This window comes from Prionailurus viverrinus, chromosome B1 (assembly GCF_022837055.1).
Source record: "Prionailurus viverrinus isolate Anna chromosome B1, UM_Priviv_1.0, whole genome shotgun sequence".
NCBI classification, from domain to species: Eukaryota; Metazoa; Chordata; class Mammalia; order Carnivora; family Felidae; genus Prionailurus; species Prionailurus viverrinus.
Window position 1 is genome coordinate 103,388,341 of NC_062564.1, and position 26,294 is coordinate 103,414,634.

At 36.7% G+C, this 26,294-nt stretch overlaps 1 protein-coding gene across 1 annotated transcript in view; it reads left to right on the plus strand.

Moving 5' to 3' along the window:
• Nucleotides 1–19,885, plus strand: part of QRFPR (pyroglutamylated RFamide peptide receptor) — a 43,209-nt gene extending 23,324 nt beyond the window's left edge. Inside the window, exons 2-6 of the mRNA XM_047857361.1 lie at nt 10,693–10,851; nt 13,536–13,597; nt 17,256–17,491; nt 18,684–18,781; nt 19,545–19,885. Coding sequence (XP_047713317.1) covers nt 10,693–10,851; nt 13,536–13,597; nt 17,256–17,491; nt 18,684–18,781; nt 19,545–19,885 — 896 coding nt within the window. The remainder of the gene's footprint in view (nt 1–10,692; nt 10,852–13,535; nt 13,598–17,255; nt 17,492–18,683; nt 18,782–19,544) is intronic.
• Nucleotides 19,886–26,294: the final 6,409 nt, after the last annotated feature.

Here is a 26,294-nt window from a genome sequence, read left to right on the forward strand (position 1 = left end):
AAGGTGCATACAAGGCCAAAGAAAAAGAGTAAAAAATGGTACATACTTCAACGTATCCCTGCAATATTTCAGAATTTCAATTGCAAAGAGATCAATAAAATCTTCCAAGTAGTAAACCAGGATACTTGTAAGTGAGGAAAAATCACATGGACAATAAAGATGCTAAAAATCAATAAAGAAAGGTCTTCAATATTCCAAAGAAAGATGATACTGAATTTAAAGTCAAATTATAGCCATTTTCAGATACACAAGAACTTAAAGAGCTTACTTTAAAATCATTATTTTTGAAGAAATTACTTATAAAATATTCACATGAAACACAAGAACCAAGAAGTTGTGAAATTAAAGAAAAAGTGGGGAAGGAATCCATTGAAAATGAATATTATGATAACAGTTATACAGCAGTCTATTAAAAAAAACAAATAAAAACTGCAGCCATCAAAATTAGAAGTCAGTAGTCTTCTAGAAGAATCTTAAAATAACAAATATTGATGAAGTCCCAATAGTTTATTTTTGCTTTTGTTTCCCTTGCATCAGGAGACATATCTAGTAAAAATTTGCTATGGCCTCTGTCTACTGCTTGTGTTCTCCTCTAGGATTTTGATGATTTCCTGTCTCATATTTAGGTCTTTCATCCATTTTGAATTTATTTTTTATGTATGGTTTAAGAAAATGGTTCAGTTTCATTCTTTTACATATTGCTGCCTAGTTTTCTCAACATGTGTGTAATTTATTCTAAGCAGCAAATGTTATGTGAAAAGTTGAGATACAGTATAAAAGTGATAAGAATGGTGATAATGGTGATGATGACAGCAAAAATATAGCTAACATTTATGAATGCACTTTCACACAGTGCCAGACATGTCCTAAACACATTATTATTATTATTTCATTGAATCCTCTTTTTTTTTAATTTTTTTAACGTTTATTCATTTTTTGATAGAGACAGAGCGTGAGTGGGGGAGGGGCAGAGAGAGAAGGAGGCACAGAATCCAAAGCAAGCTCCCGGCTCTGACCTGATAGCACACAGCCCTAAGAGGGGCTCGAACTCACAGAGTGTGAGATTATGACCTGGGCTCGAACTCATGGAGTGTGAGATTATAACCTAAGCTGAAGTCAGACGCTTAACCGACTGAGCCACCCAGGCACCCCATTCACTGAATCCTCTTATAGCTATGTGAGACAAGTACTATTATCATCATCTACATTTAAAAATAAGAAAACCCAAGACACAGAGAAGTAAGATCATTTGCTTTAGGTCACACAGTTAAGTAGTAGTAGATCCAGGATCCAAATCCAGGCAGTAATTCCAGACCTCATACTCTAAACCACTAGACTATGTTGAAGAAGGTACATGTTTCTTCTTCCAACTAGAAAAAATACAATAAAAAAATACCTGGAAAAAATAATAAGCAAAAATACTCTAGAAGAAAATTATGGCCCAAATATAAAGCACATTAAAATATGGCATACTTTAGAGCATTAAGTAAGTTAACAAGGATCATGATTATAAAATCAGAGGAAGAGAAATGTATTTAGAACATACATGTTGGCTTTGCCATTATAAAATAATGAAAATGCTATTTATAGTTTTAATCTTTTATACTTATAATATAGGTCAAGTGAAGAAGATTTAATATGGCTATGAAACAGAATGGAAAGCTATCCGTGTTGATAAAGTAAATGCAAACGTGAGCTGATAGAAGTTTGAAGGAAGAAGAAAGGAAGCAAAGGAGGAAGGAGGTGGGGTATCACTATCTTACAAAGTGGGGGACAAGATAAGCTGTTAGAAGTTGATAGGCCAATGAATAGGGGTTTAAGTATATTACTTTATGGGCCTAAGATAGAGAAGACTCCATTCAAGAATTTAGGAAATAATCTCCCAAGACCTTTCCAAAGAATTTATTGAAGAGAGTGTTATAATTCTAAGAAAATTAAAAGCTGTGGAGAGAAGCAAGAGTGAGAGGTGGTAAAAATGAACCAAAAGCCCATCTATCCTAGAAGAAAGTCAATAGTTATCAGTAAAATCAGTAAATGAAGAAGAGGCTATATAAAGCAATTAGTTTAGAGATGTAAAGGTACTTGGTAGAAGAATTAAAAACAAGTAGGTGTTGGGAACTAGACCAGCAGATGAGCAAGGGTGGGCAGAGACCTATTCGTTTTCATTATAGCCCTTCTGACTTTAAACAATTTGCTCATAATTCTGCGATTTAAAAGACATTTTTTAAAAGAAAGAGAAGAAGAAATTTACTTTGCAACTGAAAAATCTCTGCAAAAGAAATATCCAGGCCCAGATAGTTACACTGGAGAATTCTATGAAACATTTAAATTAACACTAATTTTACACAAATTCTTCCAGAAAATTTAAACAGAAGGAAAAATTACTAATTTATTTTATGAGGTCCTTATAACTCTAATAAACCAAACAAAGACAGTACAATAAAAAGAAAACTGCAGTCTACTATCTTTTAGGAACTTAGATACAAAAATCCTTAATACATTACAGACAGAATCCAACAACATATAAAAAGAATGATCAAGTGCAATTTACCTAGGTATGTAAGACTGACTCAATATTAAAGTTGATTAAAATAATCCATGTAATCCACCATAGCTAATCAATATAATTAGCTAAAGAAGAAAAACCATATAATCATAGCAATTGGCACAGAAAAAAAAATTTGACAAAATCTAGCACTATTCATGATAAAATTCTCAGCAAGTTAGTAATAAACTTCCTCAACTTAATAAAGACAATGTAAAAAGCCTACAGCTAATAACATACTTAATGGTAAAAGACTGAATACTTTTGTTCTAAAATCAGGAACAGGGCAAGGATGTTTGCTCTCATCATTCTTATGTAACATAGCACTCAAAATTCCAGCCACTGCAGGGAGACAAAGAAAGAAAATAAAAGACATGCAGTTTGGAAAGGAAGAAATAATACTACCTTTATCTGCAAATGACATTATTTTCTACATAGAAAATCTCTAGGAATCTACAAAAATCTCCTATAATTGAATTCAGCAAGGTCACAGTATACCAGATCAGTGCACAAAATACAACAGTATTTCTACATATTAACAAGTAACATTCAGAAGCTGAAATGAAAAATATCATGCTCTTTATAATTACTCCAAAGAAAATGAAATACGTACTTAGATATGCTGTGAGCCAAAAACATACAGGTCCTATGTGCTGAAAATTACAAAATGCTGATGAAGTCAGAGAATACATAAGTATATGGAGACATATACTGTGTTCATGGATTGGAAAACTTTAACATATCAAAGATGCCAGTTCTCCCCAAATTGATCAATAAGTCTAATGTAATTTCTATCAAAATCCCTTCAAGGAGTTTTGAAAACAATATGCTTTGGAAAACTTATTCTAAAATATATATCAATAGACATAGGACCTAGAAGAGCTAAGGTCATCTTGACAAAAAAAAAAAAAAAAAAAAAAAAAGAATGCAGTGGGAGGATTCCCTTTACAGAATATTAAAGCTTCCTATGTAGGTGAAGTAATCAAGACAGTATTGGCAGAGAGATAGATCTAGATGAATAGAATAGAACAGAGAATTCAAAAATATATGTACACAAATATCTCAACTGTTTTTGACAAAGGTACATTTCAAAGGAGGAAGAACTACCTGTTCAACGATTATTGCTGGGGCAATTGATTTTCATAGTCCAAAAGAAATAAAGCAAACAAAAACTCCTTAGCTTAAAAACCCCACTTTATACAAAAATGTACTCAAAATGGATCACAGACTTAAAGGTAAATGCAAACCTTTAAAACTCATAGAAAAAAACTCATGAGAAAATCTCCAGGACTTCTTAACAGACACCAAAAGCACAATGCATAATAGGAAAATTTGGGAAACTCGCCTCATCAAAATTAAACGCTTACTCTGTGAAAGCCTATGTGAAGAGATGAGGAGATAAGTTACAGACTGGGAGAAAATTCTTATAAAGCATGTATCATACGTCTGACAAAGGACTAGCATCTAGATCATATAAACACTCTTAAAACTCAGCAATAAAAAGATAATTCTAATAGAAAATGGATAGTAAAAGATATGAGGAGACATTTTATCTCAGGGAATATACAGATGGCAAAGAAACATATGAGAAGATGTTCGGCATTGTTAGAAATTGGAGAAATAAAAAAAAACACACAAGATATCACTATACAGCTATCAGAATGATTAAAATTTAAAGAAATGACACTAAATATTAACAAGAATATGAAGAAACTGAGTCATTCATACATTGCCAACAGAAATGTAAAATGATACAGCCACTCTGGAAAATAGTTTGACAGTTTCTTATAAATGTAAACATGCAGTTACCACACAACCAGGTAATGACATTCTTGGGCATTTATCCCAGAAAAATGAAGACTTATGTTCACATCAAAGCCTGTACACAAATATTCATAACTGCTGTATTTGTAGTAGTAAAAAACTGAAATAACCCAGATATTTTTCAATGGATGAATGATGAAACAAACTGGGGAATATTGCTAAGCAATACAAAGGAATAAACTATTGATGAATTCCAACAGTTGGAACAATTGGCCAAAACTTATGAATCAGTATATATAAGTTGACATAAAAGTAATCATCACAACACCTCTCCTTGCTGGATACAACTCTCACTCTCTTGTAATCTAGACAGGGTCCAGCAGTGTTTCATTTCATCTGGTTTCTCTTCAGTTCCACTTAGGGGAAGTGCCTTGCTATGGTCTGTGTGTTTGTGCCCACCCCAAGTTTATATGTTGAAATCCTGTTGCCCAATGTGATGGTTTTAAAATGTGGAGCCTTTGAGAGGTGCTTAGGTGGAGAGGGTAGAGCCCTCATGAATGGAATTGGTGTTCTTATGAAAGAGCTCCCACAGAGCTCCCTAACCCATTTCACCAAGTAAGGATACAAGAAGTCTATGACCTGGAAGAGGTCCTCACCCACCCATACTTGCACCCTAATCTCATATCTCCAGCCTCCAGACTGTGAGAAATAAATTTCTCTTGTTTATAAGCCACCTAGTCTGTGGTATATTGTCATAGGAGCTCAAGTGGACTGAGACATGCCTCCTCTCAGAGCCAGCTGGGCAGTTTCTATCTCCTTCCCTAAGTCGAGCAACAATTCTGGAGAAAAATGGCTCAACTTCTATCTGTTTCCTATGGCAACCTCTCTACCAATTTTTCTCTTGGCACCCGATAGCTGTAGGGCTCTTCTGTCTTTCCCTCCACTCTGCAAGAGCTAAGGCTCCTTCTGCTTCCTCCTAGGTTTCTCCTTTGCCCCAAACCAAGCTTTCTTTCCCTTGGGCTAAGTTCTATCCTGCTACACAAATGCAGTGTTAGTGGACACTTCATAGGTCTTAAAATAATAACTAGAGTCCTTTGTCATAGTCTCGTGCTAAATAGGAATAAATATCAGAAGGGCCAAGATCCTAGGAGGGATAGGCAACACATTTCTTTTCAGATATTTAGCAACTATTTTCCTCTTCAGTTTGTATGCTTTAAGTAGGCAGAATATTCTAGGGTACTGTATAAGACCACTTAAGGGTTTTATAACTTCTTTAAAATTGCAGATGACTTGTGTGCTGGAACCTCATCACATTAAACTAGATGCAGTTGGAGCTGCTCCAGATAAGGTAGGGTCAGAGCTTAGAACCTCTTCTCCCTTCCTGCTTTGGACCTGCCTCTCTTCCTTATTGGCAGCTGCTTGAGAACCCCTGCAGAAATACAGAGCTCTGTGGGATACTGAATGAGCCTGGCTCATCTCTGGGAGGGCCTTCCATGGTTCTAGTCTTTTGTGGTTATCAACCACAGCTTGCATAACAATTCTGATTTTGACTATATTTCATTTGTTCCTCACTTTCCTACTATCTGATATGTTTCAGGATTTGGTAAATTTGCTCATTAACAGTTGCTTAAGAAACATATTGGACAAAGCCAGAAACTCACAAGCTATATTGGGACAGAATGTATCAATTGTTTCAATATGGCTTGTTTTGGTACAGAAAATTGAGGTAATTATAATGCCAGATTTTTCCAGATTGTTTCATAATGCGTTAAACCATTGTTTCAAATAGTGGTTATATAAAGTAGCCTTTTTTTGTTGTAATATAAACTGTATATGTCTATTCACATTTTTTATTTGTTTTGTTTTGCTTTTGTTTTACTAACCTTGGAACAGATTCTTCAGAGAATGGCTATCATTAGATACTTTCATGCAATTATACTTCATTGTACCAGTTTCTAAACTAATAAAAGAATGTTTTAATCTTTTCTACATATAAATACCCTGTTCTTTTTACTCTGCCTTTCCACTTTGGTCATTGTTAAACTCACCATTACACTAGGATGAAAATAAATACTGGCCAAATGTTTTCAATTTCCAAGCACCGGTTTTAGAAATAATGAGGTCTTGTTTCTATTTGAACCACTAAGACCAATATTATGCATGGTGGGAAGTGAGGGCAGGATTGAATAGATAGAGTGGGCACCATTCTGTCAGAACACAAGAATTCTTGTTCTGGAAAATAAAGTTGTATAAATAAGTCCAGGTTGGGAATAGAAGGCAATAAATAGTAAACAAAAACATTTCTTCTTAATCTAGTAGTCAAAGGAGACTTGTAGTTTCTTATGCAGGAGTCACACATAGTAGAAATAGAAGCAGCAATGGAAAAACCGTAATAGTAGGATCCGACTGTTATTTTAGAGTTAGCAATACACACAGAAAGAACATTGATCAGAGTAGTCTGCATTTTGGGAAATCCATCTTCTAAAGAAATGATAATAAAAATGGAGTATATCAAATAAGTTTACTCAGTTACAAGCAACTGTTGATAGCTAAGTGGCTTAAGAGAAGGGAAGGTACTGGAAGGATGTGGGAGGCTCAAGGATCAGTGTGAAGCTTGAGGAATGGGTCTGTAACAGAGGAACTGAGGGTACTCAGAGGTCAAAAGCGGTAACTAAGCTGTGGTCTGTTAACACTCAAGATCTGGTGAGCACAGAATTGCACCACGTAGACCCCCCTTCCACTTTCAATGTGTTCTTTCAACATATTAAAAGAATTGAAGTAAATTTGGAACACTGGAAGCTGATAGATTGTGAGAATTCTTTGTCTTCTATAGCAGGACTTCTTACCTAACCTGCCCACATACGGTAGAGTTTATACACTAGAGGATATTGTGTTGCTGTTAGGAAATGCAGGTGGATGGTGGATAATAAAAATATGAGAAATAGGAATTCCAGGCAGGCTTAAACAAACACAATCTGATATTAAAATCAGGTAATCCCATAAAGAAAAAAGGAAGGACATTCCAAGAAAGCAGTGCCCTATATAGGGAATTCTAGGATTATTTCAGTTTCAAATTGCCACTGTTAGGAAGACATGTTGCAAAGGACACATTCTTCCAAAGTAGCTCAGACCTATACATTTTACACTAGGAAATCTAAAGTGTAGAACAAGCTGACTGAAGAGTCATCAGAGAGAGTACCAGAACAAGGGTAGGAAATTTAATGGACGACAGAAAAAAAAAAAAATCTTCAGTGCCTTTTTTGCTTTAGTCTTCTAGACCTTGAAAAATGATCTCCAAATTTAAAAAGAGCATACCCACGATGTTTAGAATGAAAAATAAAGGTCCAAGATAAGTGAATGGATAGCAAAAGAGCATCTATCTATTTAAAAAAAAATTTTAATGTTTATTTTTGAAAGAGACAGAGACAGAGCATGAGTGGGAGAGGGGCAGAGAGAGAGAGACACACAGAATCTTAAGCAGGCTCCAGGCTCTGAGCTGTCAGCACACAGCCTGACGTGGGGCTCGAATTCACAGACCATGAGATCATGACCTGTGCCCAAGTGAGATGCTCAACTGACTGAGCCACACAGGACACCTGAACATCTACCTATTTTTAAAAGAACTCAAATCTTCAGCCTGGATAAATACCATACCATAACACTGAAGAAACTTGGCAATGTGATCAAGAACACACAGCCAGTAATTTCTTAAAACATTGTTTGAAGAAATGTCAGAAGCAATGAGTTGGGCAAATGCTGTCTGGATGCATTAAAAGGGTAAGATGACAGATTATAGAACTACGACAACCCGGCGCGAGATTCTCAAGTGGATTATTAAACAGATGATTTATGAGACAAGAAAACTGCCACGTAACATGGATGTGTTAAGTGAGGATGACATAGTAGAAAGAATTGGAGTCAGACGACCTGAGCACAGGCCCTCATCTGTCAATAGACAGCTGTTTAGACATGAGCAAATCATTTGAGTGTTTTGAGCTGCATATCTTGATTTGGGAAATGTTATAAAACTAGATGCCCTGTGATGGTAGTTTAGAATGTATCCACAAAGAATCTATTAGCTCTAAATGTACCAAATTACCTCAATTCTTTTTGATGATAAAACGGCTTCCATTTATTAAAGAATACATCCTGTGATGGGCATTTATATGATTTTATAATCACATCAGTACACCCATAAGTCCTGTGACAGATGGGTGTTATTAATCCCTTTTTACAAATGATGAAATTGAGACTCAGAGTGGCTAAGTAAAAGATCAGAAGAATCAGGATCAGAGCGTATCCTAAAAACAGGGAATCAGTTGACCAACAAAAAAGGAGACATTTTCAGATGAATAATTTATTCACATTTACCTTTATTCAAGTATCACATCCAAGATAGGATTAAAGGTAATTTAATTCATTCATAGTATGATCAGTATTCAAACAGTGAAATATATTAGTATGAAAGCAAATTTCTGCACTTAGCATTTAAACAACTCTAATAGACAAGGAAAGGCCTTAACTTTGAACAGGGTTTGGATTTGGGAAACTGGAACAGAGGATAAATGAGTGTGATTGGCTCTTGGATTGAAATTTGGAGCTCCCAAAAAGGATTGGAAAGGAAGTATCTAGAGTGATATCTAAATACGTCTTTTCCCTTAGTTTCAGCAATATTGGATGGACAAAAATATTCTATTAAAAATAATTTTCTGTTAAATGGACCCAGTTGGTTTCAAGTTGATTTCAAGTGCAACAGAAGCCAACCATTTGAAAATCCTAGCACTGAAAGTTGTTGTAAATTCTAGTCACAGTCACAGAACAATGTGAGGGGTATTGGAAAGGAAGCAATATAATCCTTCAGTTTCTGCTTTAGCTAGACCACATCTTGGGATGGTGGGTTTCCTTCAGGACCATGTAGTTACTAAACCAAAGAAAGTCCATGGAAGGCATCTAAAGAATTGAAAGGTTTGAAAACATGTCAAATGAAGAACAACTGGAGAAACTATAAAAGAAAAGACTTAGGAGTGGCATGGCTCTTTCAAAGATACGAAGAGCTGATGTTTGGAAAAGATAGTTGGTTAGTTCTGAAACTCTCAGAAAGCAGAAAGTGAAACTGGAAGAAGTGGGTGGAACTACTGAAAAGCACTTTCTCCAGTGACAGCCTTTCTCCCAAGCTGAATGGAGGCATTTTGAGAGGTTAAAAGCCCTCTGGTTACTCATTATCTTCAATTCAGTGAATTCTGGCTGAGAGCCTCCTTGTGCCATTCTAAATGCTTGAAATATATCAGGGAAGAAAACATAATTCTTGCTCTTGGATTGTTTACATTCTGGTAGACATAGGGAAACTTTTAATGAAAATGAAACCAATCAGTGGCTTATGTAGTCTTTAGGAAGGTGAAAAAGTTAAGGAAAAAAAAGTAGAGTAAGAGAGAGGAGGAGTTCTCTGGGGGAAAAGCATTCCAAGCAGAAAAGGAAAGCCACACATCAGCATGAGATGGGAGTATGCCAGAAAAGAAGCCTCTTCTGCAGATATTTAAGCAGAGCTTGGCAGAGAATCTATGAGAGAAGCTGAAAAGATGATTTTTATTTTTGGTGAGAGCTTGGACTCCATGACTTCTGAGGTCTCTTCCAACTCTTCATATTCCCTGAGTTTCTGATTCTCTGATAATTCAGAGTAACTAATTTGGTAGCAATGAGCAAGATAGAGTCAAGAGCAGAAATGTTAGACCAGGGTTACAAATGAATGGTGAAGGGGCAAGGCAGATAGTGTAAACATTTCAAAATACTGGCAATGCATTCAAGTATTGTAAAAAATATTATGCAAATCATGCAAAGTCTATTTGCACACCAAATCTTGCCCAGGGGCCACCAATTTGAGATCTTTGCACTAGAGAAAGTGAAATCAGTTATGAGTGTAATGATGTAATCCACACATAAGGTCTTGGACAGAAAGGCAAAGGAGAATAAAAAATAAAAGAAGAAATCTGAGTCTTTGGTGAGAATTCTTCCTTTGCCGTGATTTGACAAAGAACCAAAAAGAAAGACATAAAGACCACTACCTGTAGTTGAGACACCAGGAGACCACTTCACGCTGACTTTGTTGTTTCTCGATCAAAGCTCACATTGATTTTTTTTCTGCCTGTTATCAATAACCAGATACTAACTGGTCCTCTAATTGTCCTCTTATACATAATTACCTATAATTAAGGAACTTAAAGATAATATCAGCCAGTTCAATCTTTTTCAATTATTTTGAGTCTATAATGTCACTATAATCATAAAACTTTTGAACAGAGGCTCAGAATTAATCAACTGTAACAATTACAAAAACACAGATAAAACTTTTATCTTGATGTTTAACTGGTCCTGTTTCCTTGCTGCAGGTGCCTTCATTTGCAAGATGCTGCCATTTGTCCAGTCAACTGCTATCGTGACAGAAATTCTTACTCTGACCTGCATTGCTGTGGAAAGGCACCAGGGACTTGTGCATCCTTTTAAAATGAAGTGGCAATACACCAACAGAAGGGCTTTCACCATGCTAGGTGAGAGTGTGCCAGTGGCAGTACTCATGCTCTTCTTCAGTACAGAACAAAAGAATTTCTTCAATGTGAACTATATTGATGAAGCGGACGAGCAGCTTCTTGTCTAGCCTTGTAGGCATCAGGGAGTAATTTTGGGGTTTTAGTCCTCTCCCCATTTTACCTTGACCTCCACTCCTTTTCTCCTTTCAGTCCTAACCTCACACTTCAAATCTCCTTATCTCAGATTCACTTCTTCAGTTTAAGTCTTAAACTTTTAAGCACTACTTTTAGTTGATTTAAGATAACCTTCAATGGCATTACCACATTAACATTTATTAGATTAGTAAACTGTCATCCTGAGGTAAGAGGCGTGTAACCTAAAATGCCCTTCTTAGGGCCAGTAGATTTTGACAGGGGGAAGGAAAGGTGTTTTTAGATGGGTAGAGAACGAGGGTGCTGCTCAGAGGAGGCCCCAGTGCTGAGGACACAATAGCCGCGGGGCTCATGGGGACGCTAGGTGCTTGCTGAGTGCTGGAGACGCCTGATGAAGACAGATTCCATCCACTTCATAATTTTGCTTCAGACATTCCTGCATCCTCAGCTTGATGTAACCATTTCTGAGTCAGCAAGACATGAGAAGCATGTACCTCTTGATAAGTGGCAAACTGTAAGTGGTGTCCTAAAGCCTAGCACAGTAAGATGGAAGCATTTCTCTATTCGATAATTACAATCGAGCCATTTAAAGTAGAGCCGTAGCATATGTATTACAGCTAAATAATGAAAGGTTGAGGAAAAAACTAATGCAATAACCAAAAAGAGCAATTTTTACTAGTATCTCACTTGAGAGGAATAGGTAAACATTTATTTCTGCTTTAGGAGTTTAGCCAGCATGGGACAGTAGAATTACAGAAAGAACTCCTAAGGGTTTTGCCATGCCAAACTCATTTTACATAGTATGAAATGAATAGATAAACCAACGGGGAAAATATTCGTTAGTTTTAGTTAGTTATTTTCAAATTTATGTCACATCCTCCCTACAAAGAATTCAAAGACCTCTTGGCTTTTAATAATTGACATCTTCCCACCTTCAAAACATCTGAAAAGCATGTGTGGGTGTAGAAAGATGAGGAAAGGAATACATGGAGGAGGGAAGTCATTAAAAAAGGAAAGAGAAGTAGAGAGTCTCAGCATCTGAGGGCAAAGTCGATAACAGGCAGTCAAGGCAGTTTCTACTAAAAAAATTCATAGGAGACAGAAAGGATTTTAAATCAAGAAGGCTCAGCATCCCTTGGGGCTTTCACACAGTGTTGCCTGATGTCTCTCTCTGGCCAAGTACCTCTTAGCTGAGACTGCTTTGCCTCCAGGCCCCCACCATCAGAGACCTGCTAGACTTATTTGCCCACAAAGGTTCATTTACACCAGTAATATTCATCTAACCTCAACCTTTCTATCCCTGAACAGGCAGTAGACCCAGAAGGATTGGCAAGGAGCTAAGTCAATTAGACTCAGTTAGAATCCAGAATTTCTACTAAAGATTGGAAAAGTGATTGGACATAAGATTACATAGTAAGATAATGATTGGACTAGATTAGAGCAGATGTTTATGGCGATGTGGATAGAGAGAGATTGATTTGTGAGTCTGAGAACTGTCTTGAATCATCGAATAATAATGACTATCTATAGGCAGTGCCAGTTCACGTATTTCTTTATAATAAACCCCAGTTATGGCTTAAGTGAGTCCCAGTTCCTTGAAATCCAAGGCAATATGCTGTTTTCTTAATAGTACCTAATACAGAGAGAATAAGAAGAATTTGAGCTGGGATATTTCTCTCAGAATTGATGGTGGGTCTCTTGGTTATGGCCTCATCCTAGTCTGTTCTGATTCTGTTTTGTTCCTTGCTAAGGACACATCATTAAAGCAATTCTGTCAACAAAATCATGAAGGACAGGAAATTTGGAAAGAGCATTCTGGTTTCTTATCAAATGTTTGCTTTGTAAATAAGAAAATAATACTCATATTATGATGCATAAGATAAATGTACTCAATTTTAAGAAGAAATTGTAGAGGGTGATCAATATCATGTTTAAGTTATTCATCCGTTTGACAACCAAACAGCAGGTGCTTCTGAGGGCCAGGAATTTTCTTTGGGGAAAATTTCCCTTGTTTAGGGAAACAAACAAGTACAAAAATAAATTGCATTGTGTTTGCCCTTAATGAGCTTAGAAGAAGTTGAAAAGAAACAACTAAGGCAACAAAGGTGCCACTCTAGAGGGCAAATGGAACCAACAGGGAATTAGTTCTATCAGGAAATGATGGTGGCCTTCAAAGATTTCCTAGAGACAGTGACTTTTGAGTTAAGTCCTGGGAAATGAAGAACGTGGACAGAAATATAACAGGAGAGAGAGGCAAGTGAGAGAACCTCAGGGATCATATTAAGGGTTTAAGTTTTATCTTATAGGTAGTACAACACTATTAAAGATTTTGATTAAACACTTAAAAATGTTTCAGGAAGACTATTCTAGCAACAATTTTGAGGACACAGAAATAGCATCAGTGGGAACATGTAGCCCACTGCACTGCTCTAGGGCAGAGATGATTGCACATAAGGAGTCTTCATGCTTACAGCATATGTTTTATGCTTAAGTATGCATGTGTTCTGCTTCACTCACTGAATCAGATTCTGATGATTTTAATGTCTTAGCAGGTGTGGTCTGGCTGCTGGCAGTCATCGTAGGATCACCCATGTGGCATGTACAACGCCTTGAGGTAGGTTCGGAGATGGCTTGATCATCATATTATTGAAATGTTCCCCAGCCTTCTCAATTACAATCATTTTTCTTCCCGCAAGAGCTTTATAGCAAATTCTGGTGACCCCAATTATTTCACTGAAAAATTTTCAAATGAAATAAAATAATTTGTTTTAAGATTTTTTCCTCTGTTTTATCTAGTTCTTCCTTGGTTAAGACTTTAATGCTTAAAAGAAAACTTATCAGAGTCATTTTCTACATTTTCCTGTCAGCCGAACATATTTTCCTAGTGGCCTCCCGTGTCTTATTACATTTTAAGAGTTCAACAGTTGCTTTAGATTTTTATTTTATTTTTAAAACACATCAAAAAATTGTAATCAATCATCTGCTTATTTGTTGATTGTCCCTCATAAGTCCTTTCTTCTCTGCCTCCCATACATTGACAAATTGAAATTTGAATTGGAATGTGTGACAGGATCATCTTATCTGATCACTCCCTTTCCCCCACACCTTAAACTGATGGTCTAGCATTGTCTGGCTATTCACAGCAAGGGGATACTGTGCTGTTTTTGGTGACCCAGCCTATCCCATGGGGCATACATACACGTCCTGCATCGGTGATCTAGCCCAGACAGTAGTCTTCAAAGGCAGTAGTGGGTTGATCACTAGATAATTTTTTTTAACTGTATCCTTTTATACTTTTTTAAATTGATATAGACAAAAGTGAAACTTTACTAGATGGCAAATGTCGATTGGCAAGGATAGCAAATGAGCCCTCAGGAAAGGGTACATTTAAAACATGACTTTACTTTTTTCCTTTCTTTCTTTCTTTCTTTCTTTCTTCTTTTTTTTTTTATGTAATTGGTATATTGAATGAGCTGGACTCCACAGGTGAGAGCTGGAAGTAATTTTATTCTATCCCTTGCTACCTATAAAAATGTGACCTGAGAACTTTCCAATACTCTGACAAAATGTTGTGGATGAAGCTCTGAGCAGACCCTGTAATTCTTTCAGCCATTCAGATAGCAACATTCCTATGGTCACTTTTAGTCACAACAACTTGTTAATTCTGTCATTAAAATTCCAGCCGGTGTCACAATCACATAAGTCCATATTCTCAATCAACACAAAATGTCTCCCAGCTCAGCTTGAACTGTTTTTAGGTCTAGAATCCTACAATATGCAAAGGGGAGGTGATTCCCTTCTTCTCTGCTTCCTTACTGGGCATTTCTCTTTCTCTCTTCCCATCCAAGAAAATGGCTGCCCTTGGCAACTTGGGAGCTGGTGTTAAGGATGGGGAGAGGAAGGGACAGGTGTACTGGTATCATCGCCCTCTGTGAGTGACTTTGCTGCCCATGATCGATTCCTTATTCATGGGTTTTTCAAAGATAACACCACTGAGGCTTCTGACTGCTGCTCCAGCAGGGTGCTCATGTATCTTCCACACACAACTGTAAGTGGCTGGGTCTTTTCTCTAAGGCTGTCCTTATTCCGGCAGGTATCCCATACTGATGGAGGCTTCACACGTGACCCAACCCAGTAGTCATTTGTGGGGCCCATTTCTGGCCCACAGAACACAAAGAGTTTTGTCTATTTTTTAAAAAAGAATTATTTTATCATATGCTCTAAATATGTTTTGAATATGTAACTCATTTAGTTTTTAGGAAATACATATGTAATTGGCAGAGTCGGTCCTCACTATCAGACAAATCAGCTAAATCAGATTTGCTTTCTGTCAGGAAAAAGTGTGATTTCATTTTTCCTATCAAATAAATCTATTAATATGCATCCCATGGCCACCTTCTCACTTCTAAATTCTATTAGAGAGAGTGTGTGTGAGCATGCATAAAGCCTGAATTTCTCACCTGGATGAAATAAAACACCACCAACTTTACCATTTCCACCCACTGATGTTCTCTTTGCTTTGCTGTCAATGGGCTTTCTCTCAGGAGTGATGTATTTGACAATTTTCATGGGATGGAAGCAAAGAGGTGGCTAAATTAAAATTGTCATCATCACTTCTGCCTCTTCACTGTATGAAAAATGTAAATTCACAACATCTCAACACCTGTCAAAATACCTTTCTTCTAAGGCCAGAATAGAAATATGTTTGATATAGGGAAAACACAAAACCCTATCATGGATTTATGGTGTCTTGATTACGGTGGCTTCACTGATATCAGTAGTTCAAACCACCTCCTTTTTTAGTGCCTCATAGTAAGAGTAGGACTGAGTGAGACATCTGACTTATGTAGATGGGGAGAAGAGAGATAGAAGCGAGCTGGGAGTGCAGGGCCAGCACAACACTCAGTCTCAGGCTTCCCCTAGGCAGTGGAATTTTAGAGAACTGTATGGTTCCAAAGAGACAATCTGAAAATTGATTCCCATAAAACCATGTGCCTGTGCACTCAGAAAGTCTTTGCTTGTTCCCAAGGCAACATGCACCCCCTTGGAGACTATCAGTCTAGCTTTGTGTTTTAAGATGTGCCAATATGTTGCCCCCATGGTCGTCGGCATTTGTGGGCTCTGTCTACACGGGGTCAGCATGAATTTCACCTTAATATCCCGTTCCCAGGGAGTTTGGATCTTGAAATTATTATTCAGTAAGTGTTTTCATCCCTTGTTGCATTTGTAAATAACACCTAGATCAGAACTTGAATTTTCTTACCTTTGATAAGTATACCAGAAAGCTTTTTCCCCCCATTCAATTGACTAAAGATTGGCAATAAAATTTGCAGGAATGGAGGCAGAAATATGTCTAGGACCTAGGGATACTTCATCTGGAAATCTCTGAAGTGACTAAAATGGCAATAGTTTTGATAAATTTTCTTTTATTCTTATTATCCAGATAAATTACTTTGCTTAGTTTGTCCCTTCTTAGCATTTGCTACTGTTATTAATATTGTTTTTAATAATATTTTGAACCCAACCATCTGTCAGAAATAGTATTAACAAAGAGACATTGCATTTCTGTAAAATATCTACCTCAAAGGCTGATAGCTGAGTCTGAATATTTGTAGATAGACAATAGTTTGAATCCCAATTTCTTATTCATCTCAAATGTTAAAGCTATCAGCTGTCTTTCTAAAATCTTTGTAAGCAACCTGATCATTGCAATCTGAAATAGCAGTAACAAAATGCAAGCTTTCAGTACTGTGAACTGAAAGGTAGCTGATACTTTGCCAAAATCTGCCTCTTCTACAATTGAGGAAGCAAAATAATGGAACATTAAACTAGCTGGTGTGCAATTACAAGATGTTTTCTTTTTTTCATATGTACCTTGATTGATGTAGTGTATTCTTCCTCTGAAAAGTAATCATCCTCATCTTGACAGTATGCATACATACCTTGGTCAAAGAGTATAGCTCTTTCATCTAATTGAAAAAATTCTGACTACAGTGTAAAAAAAGTTGAGAAACAAAAAAAAATAGCCTATTGACCTCAATTCAATTTAAAATAGAAAAGAAAGTATAGAACTCTTAAGAATGTAAGAAATGATGTGGAGAAAATGACACCTTACAACAAACGAACAATCAAACTCGTATCTAATTTGCAATATGGATCCACAGTAAATACAGGAGGGTTTGAAAACTGCACCATTATAGCAGTACGTGGCTGTTTTCTGTTCTTTTGATGCTGACTCTGCCTCCTCTAACTGATTTGTTTTTATGTTAAAGATTAAGTATGACTTCTTATATGAAAAGGAACATGTCTGCTGTCTGGAAGAGTGGGCCAGCCCTGCGCACCAGAAAATCTATACCACGTTCATCCTTGTCATCCTGTTCCTCCTGCCTCTTATGCTGATGCTTATCCTGTACACTAAAATCGGTTATGAACTTTGGATAAAGAAAAGAGTGGGAGACTGCTCAGTGTTTCGAACTATTCACGGAAAAGAAATGTCAAAAATAGCCAGGTCTGTTTAATGAAGCAGTCGCCTCCGTTTAAAATACTTTTAATTAGTCATGCTTGAGGGGGACGTTGCTAGAGCTCTCCCAATTCTTGGGAACTTTAGCCCAAGTGCCATTTGTAATTCATGTTCACAGAATGGGCTGACGTTCAACTTTGGAGATTTTAGGAATAGCAGGTATTTAGACAATTTGGAAAACTGTTGAATTTTCATCTATATGTCAAGATGACATGCTAGGAAGAGCTGTGGTGTTCTCCTCTCTACCACTCAGCAGTCACATGGTGCAGATAAGTATCCTTACGCCTAAAGCTTCCGCTTGCCTCATGTGTGACAGGGTGCATAATAAATATCCATCCTCAGATGATGCTGAAATACATGAAATCTGTATGAAAATTCTTTGGTGACTAGAGTATGCTATTTACTTTATTATTATCTATACTATCATTAATAAGGGCTTTCTTTTCTGATTATATTCATTAATAAAAATTTTAAAACACAATTTACTGATATAGTACTTGTATTCCATATCATTTATTTTATAATCTACATGGAACAGCTATTAAAAACAAAAACAAAAATCTTAGAAGTTTAATGGTTAGATGAAATTCTATCATTTCTTCAAGTGTGCAGCGACCTCTAGCGTCCAGTTTGTATGAAGAAATCCTCCCTGTCAGTGTCCAGGGCTGGATCTTCAGCTCTTTGGGACTTATTGCTGATTTCACTCTCCACTTCACTTCCTCAGAAGAGTGTTCTTCAACATAAAAATGAATAAGAGCTTAAACACTTGACTTTAGCTGCCTAACTTTAAGTCCAAACTAGCCCTTACAGTTTAAATCCCTTATTAGTCATCTGACTTTGCAAGTTACTCAACCTTCTCCGTGCCTCAGTTTCTGCATCTGTCAAATGGCTAACTGAGAAGATTAATGACATAACCCATGCCAAGCATCTAGCAGAGTGTTAGATCTATATTGAGCATCTTTCATAATGATGTTTATAAGATGAGAGATTTGGGGATGAGGGCAATAGCAATGGGAAGAGATGATAAACAGCCTACAATTAACCTATCATGAACTTTATTAATATTTGAAAAGTTATGGTTGAGAGATTTAGGCTCAAACTTTATTTAATAGCTTTGATATCAATTTGACAAATTTGCCAAGGAGAAGTTAACTGATGCGATGTGTCCTTGTGGGTCCAGGAAGAAGAAGCGAGCTGTCATTATGATGGTGACAGTGGTGGCTCTCTTTGCTCTATGCTGGGCACCTTTCCACATCGTGCACATGATGACTGAATACAGTGAGTGCTTTTCATTCTCATTTGTTAGAAGTTCTAGTTCATTTATTGCTAGACTAGACCATGAATCGTTGAAAAATTTGTTGCTATTCCCTTGGGTAATCAAATATCAAACATTTAATGGGTTTCTCTCGTATTTTCAAGATTACCAGATCATTACATGGTGGGTTAATTATGTACAATTTTGAACAAACCCTTAATAATCGCAGAAGGGACAGAAACATTTTTGAGAGTCTTTTTTCATGCTCTGTCCCCTGTTCTCCCTAAACCATTCAAACATGGAGGAGGTGTGATGGCCTATGAGCATTCTCTGTTTAGATCTAGAATCCTGACTTGAACCACATGAATTTGATAACACCTAGGATTTCAGCCAGACCCCCGGTGTATTACTTGTGATAATCTGAGACTTAACATGATTCTCAGATACAGATTGTATTTCTATAACACAAGTGAACGTTTGAATGGTAACTGCTGCTTCCCAGTTTACATTACATTTGGAATCAAGTGGAAATACGGTAAGTTCCTTAATATGAGCTGGGCACCAGGCTAAGCTTGTAAGCCAAGATTCTCTAAGAATGGGAACTCATCACAGAGCTCATTTTTCTTCAGACATCAGATGGCTCTTCCCAAAATTGCCTTGAGTATTTTTCACACCTTTAACCACTTTTACAAGTGTAAGTGTTTGGTAAAGATATATGATAAACAGAAATTTTATTTTATGCTCGTGAAAACATAATACATGGTAGACTATTACTTTTTATTTCAGGCAATTTTGAAAAGGAATATGATGATGTCACAATCAAGATGATTTTTGCTATCGTGCAAATAATTGGATTTTCCAATTCCATCTGCAATCCCATTGTTTATGCATTTATGAACGAAAACTTCAAAAAAAATTTTTTGTCTGCAGTTTGTTATTGCATAGTAAAAGAAACCTTATCTCCAGCACGAAGGCATGGAAATTCAGGAATTACAATGATGCAGAAGAAAGCAGTGTTTTCCCAGAGACAGAACCCAGTGGAGGAGACAAAAGGAGAAGCATTCAGTGATGGCAACATTGAAGTCAAATTGTGTGAACAATCAGAGGAGAAAAAATACATCAAATGACATCTTGCCCTGTTCAATTCTGAACTTTCTGAAAATTCTGCTTTCGGTGGTGGCCGCTAATTATAACAATGTCTGCATAATTAGGACTGTTCGTAGCTTAATTGGAAGAGAAAATTATTTTGAGCAAAGGTGGAAGACTTTTTTTTTTATTCTCAGAATGAGGAAAAGAAGGAAACAAATCATTTTCTTCATAAAAATATAACATTATACATGAAAACACAATTTTGAAAAATTAGTAAACTATCCTTGTAGATTATTAAAAAAAACTTGTATAGAAATAAATGTTTTTGGCTGGTAATTTTTCCCCTAATGCAGTCAATGTAATGTGACTTTCTATGTATTGCTAAATGAGCTGAGGAAATAACTTAAAAATTATACCTTCTTTTTTGAGTAAGTTAATGGTTGAACACAGTAATGTAATTTTCAGTGCTGTTGAAGCTTGGTAATACAGTCTCTTACAAATGAGGTCTGTCCAATAATCATCAAGTCAAAGAAGATGGCGAAGCCGCAAAATGACCAATGAATGTGATTCAGAGGCAGGTGCCCGGGTGTGAGCTTCTTCTAGCCCTACCAGCTACCACTGCTGTGATGACTGGCAAGCCACTGAACCTCTTTAAGCCTCTGTTTCTTCCTGTGTATACTGGTGAGGTACCTCTTCTTCACAGGGTCACTGCCAGAAGAAAACGAGATGTGAGCAGGAAAGCCCTTTGTTACTGTACAGCACCCTCAGGTTCTGAAGCATCATCGCAGCCCCCATGTTCCAGGCCTCCCCTTTCTGCTCCCTTTTGCTTCCTGAGAGTTGCCCTCAACCCTGCCAGCTTTCCACCCATGCCTGTTTTGTAGCTGTTTTCTCTAATCAAAAGAAGGATGTTTCTGGGATCCTCATTTATAGGCTGGCTGTAATATATGTAAGCCAGTCTAACTATCTCAAATATTTATATTTTTAAATCCCTTACTTTAGTAGTGGGATGAATGACTGGTTGTTATATAAAAGGACTTTTAGATGTAGTTAGCAGATGAGAGCATTAACTCCAAGCCCATGATTTTACTGTGCCCCAGACTGACCCCCGAGAGAGCAAGGCTAGGAAGAATGGAGTTCCCCACTCATATTCCTTGCCTTAATTCAATCTCCCTTAATCATAACCTCTCTTCTTTCCAGTTTTCTCCTCTTACCCTCAAATATCATGGAACCAGTGACCACATCCCAGTGCCCTGTCACTTCCCCTTTAACAACTGTGATTCCCAAAGTCCATTCACAGCCTCTTGGCTAAAGTGTTTCTTTTGCCTCCAGTTTTGCAGCACTTATTCTTTCTGCCAGGAAATAGAGAAAGGAAGAGAAGCTCAAGAATTATCAGGGTACTATTTCACTTGTAAAGCTTTAAGGTTTGGGAACCAGAGAACTCAGGCTATTTGGATCTTTCAAAATGTAGACATTTAACTTTTTAGGTGTGTCAGGATAAAATGGATACAGCAACACAACTGAAATAGTGTGTGGTATTAAGAAAAAATGGCAATATGATACAGAAAATTAACAAAGTCAAGAGAAGACTACTGATGATTTTGTTTGTGTTGAAATGGACTTACTATGGATTATGTGTGTGTGCCATTCTCCTGTTATGACTAGCTATCTTGTAGCAAAACAGTAATTATCATTAAATCATTAAACCATTAAAAATGAATCATATTCACTGATTTTGGTTATCCTTATTTAATCAGCAGATATCCATATGACTCTTCCTAAATTTGATGTACATATGTTCCAAATATAACTTACTGAAGATGGGATCAATCAACACTATTACTGACCATTTAATTATTAAGGTTAGAGATTTTTAAAATTCCTAAACATTGCAGAGATTGATCAAAACACATCTGGCTGCACCTGGGTGCCTCAATCTGTTAAGCATCCGACTCCTGGTTTCGGCTCAGGTCATGATATCTCAGTTTGTGAGTTCTAGCTCTGGGTCGGGCTTTGTGCTGGAGCCTGCTTAGGATTCTCTCTCTCCCTCTCTCTCTCTCTCTGCCTCTCCCCTGCTCTCTCTGTCTCTCCAAATAAATAAGTAAACCTTAAAAAAATAAAAAATAAAAACATATAGATATTAAACAATTTAAATAATTACTGTAAAATGTCCAGACACCTGTGAAAGATTTTTTACCCCTCACATTGCATTCATGCCATTTCAGAAATAAAAAATAGAGCAGTTTTGTTTTTGGTCCTTTAAACATGTAATCTTTTTATTCTGTTATAAGAGTTTGGAAGAGAAAACTGGTTCAATCCATTATTGGGAAACTATTATAATTAGTCAAAGAAGCTCCAGTCTGGACACTGAGCACTGACGATAGTGTAACACAGCTTATGAGCCCATACAGAGTTCACCTTGGATTTGCAAAAGGTGCCCTGGTTCTGAGCTTTTTTCTGGTTTCCTCTGACTTCCCTGCCCCCTGAGTCTCTTAGGCCTTTTGTCCTCCACCCAGGCATCTGCTTTCTCCCCTTTTTTTTTTTTCTTTGCCCTAGGCTGTCACTCATTTTATTCCATCTGATTTCCCCTGAATTTGTGCTTGAAGTGAGAATTGACAAAGTCTCTTTGGATCCAGAAGGGAGGGTTGTGGAGGGGTACAGAAGGCTAGTCATTAAAACCATTCATTAGCATTTGGGTAAAATGTCTATGAAATCAGTGAAAAGATATGCATCACTGCTTAGACCTCTAAGCCTTTTATTTCATTATGGATCATTATGCCAAAAAGAGCTGTGTCTTTTCTTCTACTCTACAAACAAAACACAACAAGAAAAACTAAAACCAAAACAAAACAAAAAATACACATCTCTCTTTTCTTAGTTTCTTATGGATCAGGACATCAGCATTTTGCATACTCGTTTGACTAATTTCTAAGCCTGAAAATGTTTAAAAAAATTTAATGTTTGTATTTATTTTTGAGAGAGAGACAGAGCTAGTGGGAGAGGGGCGGGGGGGGGGGGGGGGAGACACAGAATCTGAAGCAGGCTCCAGGCTCTGAGCTGTCAGCACAGAGCCCAATGCAGGGCTCAAACTCACAGACTGTAAGATCATGACCTGAGCCAAAGTCAGGAGCTCAACTGACTGAGCCACCCACATGCCCCAAGTCCAAAAACGTTTCAAAAAGAAGAACCAAGTTGCAGGGCTTATACTACCTTATCCGCAGACCTATTATAAATTGCAATAATCAAAAATTACAAAAATCAAAATTATAATAATCAAAAGAGTGTGGCACTGGCACTGCAAAAGAATAGTTACCCGAAGTAGATGCACAAGTATATGGTCAACTTATTTTGACAAAAGTGGTAACATAATTCAATGGGTACAGGCAAATCTTTCAAACAAATGGTTCTGAAACAATTGGATGTCCATATACCGAAAATGGGAACTTAGGCCTTATACTACATACAAAAATTAACTTAAAATGCATCATATTCTTTTTTTTTTTCAACGTTTATTTATTTTTGGGACAGAGAGAGACAGAACATGAACGCGGGAGGGGCAGAGAGAGAGGGAGACACAGAATCGGAAACAGGCTCCAGGCTCTGAGCCATCATCCCAGAGCCTGACGCGGGGCTCGAACTCACGGACCGCGAGATCGTGACCTGGCTGAAGTCGGATGCTTAACCGACTGCGCCACCCAGGCGCCCCAAAATGCATCATATTCTTAAATATAAGAATAAGAATAAGAATATTCTATAAAACTTCTAGAATAAAACTCAGAATAAAATCTTTGTAGCCTGGATTAGGCAAGGCAAAGATTTTGTGGACAGGGCACTGAAAGCAAAGCAGGAAGCCTAAAAAAAAGAATTGATAAAATAAACTTCAACCAAAAAAAAAAAAAAAAAAGAAAGAAAAGGAAAAAGAAAAGACCTATACATGAATGTTCATAGCCGCTTAATTCAAAATAACCAAAAATTGCAAATAACCCAAACATTTAGCAACCAATGAATAAATAAGCAAATTGTGTTGAGGCTATCTAATTGAATATGACTCTGCAATAAAAGGAATTAATTACTGATACATGCAACAAGGATCCATTTCAAAAGTATTATGCTAAGTAAGAGAAGCAAAACAGAAAAGACTATATACTCTATGACTTAATTTACCTGAATTGTAGAAAAGACACAACTCTAGGAATAGCAAACAGGCAAGTGGTACTAAAGGCTAGCTAAATTTAGGCAACTGTATGTAGAGGGCATGAGAGACATCTTTGGATGATAGAAATGTTCTATATCTTGATTCTGGTCGTGGTTATATGACTTTATACATACGTATATTTTATTTATTGCCATGTTTATTGCCATGTGTGTCAGGTGAAGTTATGGTAATAAAATGTGAAAATCACACATTCAAGAATTTTCTTCTAATACCCAACCTGACTGTCTCCATTCCACATATGGTCTGTAAAAATACAATTCCTTTCTTCATCACTCCATAAAGAGTTGTTTTTACATTCTCAGTTCATCAAAGTAGCCTTAACATGATTTTCTGCTTTATAGCTACCAAATCAACCTGGAGCCATTTAATTCCATTATCTTTCAGACTAGCAGGCTCTTAAATACAATCTTGAGAAGTTAATTGCTATGAGCAGAGAATCAAAAAGTAGTTCAACTACATTTCAAATGGAGTAGCTGTAGGTTTTATGGGCCATGCAGGAGCTCTTGAAATGTTGAAACAAAACCAGACCCAACTCATGAAAAAGTGTAGATTGGCTGCACTTTTTAGATGTTGTTCTCATTCAACAATATTCAACAATATTTTTGGAGTTCCTACTATGTGTAAAACCTAGACACCCTGTTTTCATTTCAGGATCAAGAAAATCCTAAAAAAAAAAAAAAAAAAAAAAAAAAAAAAAAAAAAAAAAAAAGAAAAGAGAAAAAAGAAAGAAGAAGGAGAAGGAGAAGGAGAAAAATCCTTTTTACTCTGAACCAGATAAGGCTAAAGAGGGTTGGTTGGCAAATGAGAGAATAGGGGAAAGTCATAAAATCAGATGAATCTGAAAATATATATATATATTTTTTAAATTTTTTTTAATGTTTATTTATTTTTGAGACAGAGAGAGACAGAGCATGAACGAGGGAGGGTCAGAGAGAGAGGGAGACACAGAATCTGAAGCAGGCTCCAGGCTCTGAGCTATCAGCACAGCCTGACGCGGGGCTCGAACTCATGGAGATCATGACCTGAGCTGAAGTCGGTCGCTTAACCGACTGAGCCACCCAGGCGCCCCGAATCTGTATATTTTAAAATCATACATAAATTTACTGGCTTATATCTCAGGCCCTATGTTTTCTTGTTCACTCAAAGTTTTGTTTTCTAGAACTGAGATTATGATCCATCTATGAAAGAAGAAATCAGAAAGAAATGAGATAAAATGACATAAAAATGCTCCAATTTATATCTTTAGAATCCTGAGAAGACAGGAGTAAATGAAATATAGATCCAACTCCACAGGTTTCTTTTTTTTTTAATGTTTATTTATTTTTGAGAGAGAGAGAGAGAGAGTGTATCTGAGTAGGGGAGGTGCAGAGAGAGAGGGAGACAGAGGTTACAAAAGAAAAACAAAACCGGAGGCATCACAATTCCAGACTTTAAGCTGGATTACAAAGCTGTAATCATCAAGATAGTATGGTATTGGCACAAAAACAGACACATAGATCAATGGAATAGAATAGAAATCCCAGAAATGGACCCACAGCTGTATGGCCAATTCATCTTCAACAAAGCAGGAAAGAGTATCCAATGGAAAAAAGAATCTTTTCAGAAAATGGTGCTGGGAAAACTGGAGCGACATACAGAAGAATGAAATTAGAACATTCCTACACCATAGACAAAAAGAAATTGAAAATGGATGAAAGACCTAAATACCTAAATGTGAGACAGGAAAAGAGGACAAAGATCCTAGAGGATAAAACAGGCAGCAACCTCTTTGACCTTGGCTGCAGCAACTTCTTACCTGACACGTCTCCGGAAGCAAGGGAAATAAAAGCAAAATGAACTATTGGGATCTCATTAAGATAAAAAGCTTCTGCACAGAAAAGGAAACAATCATTTCTGCCTTCTTAAAGTCTTGTTAGACATTTTAGAACATCCTACAAAATGAAGGAATAAGACTATGATAGAGATAGAAAACTGAGTCTAGAATAACGAAATAATTCAAGATAATAAAAGAGGGCTGAGAAATAAATTTAATTAGTACTATTCTCAAGGAGATTTAAGAAAACTGTTTTTATAAAAACATAAATAAAGCATGCTACAAAATGGGGAAAAACGGGTTAATGAAACTCTGAGAAATTAAAAATACGTTGCTGAAATTAAAAATAGACTATGTACTCATCTTTATCTCCCATATATTTAAGAAAAGCCCCAACATTTTCCTTCAAAAGCATTTCCTA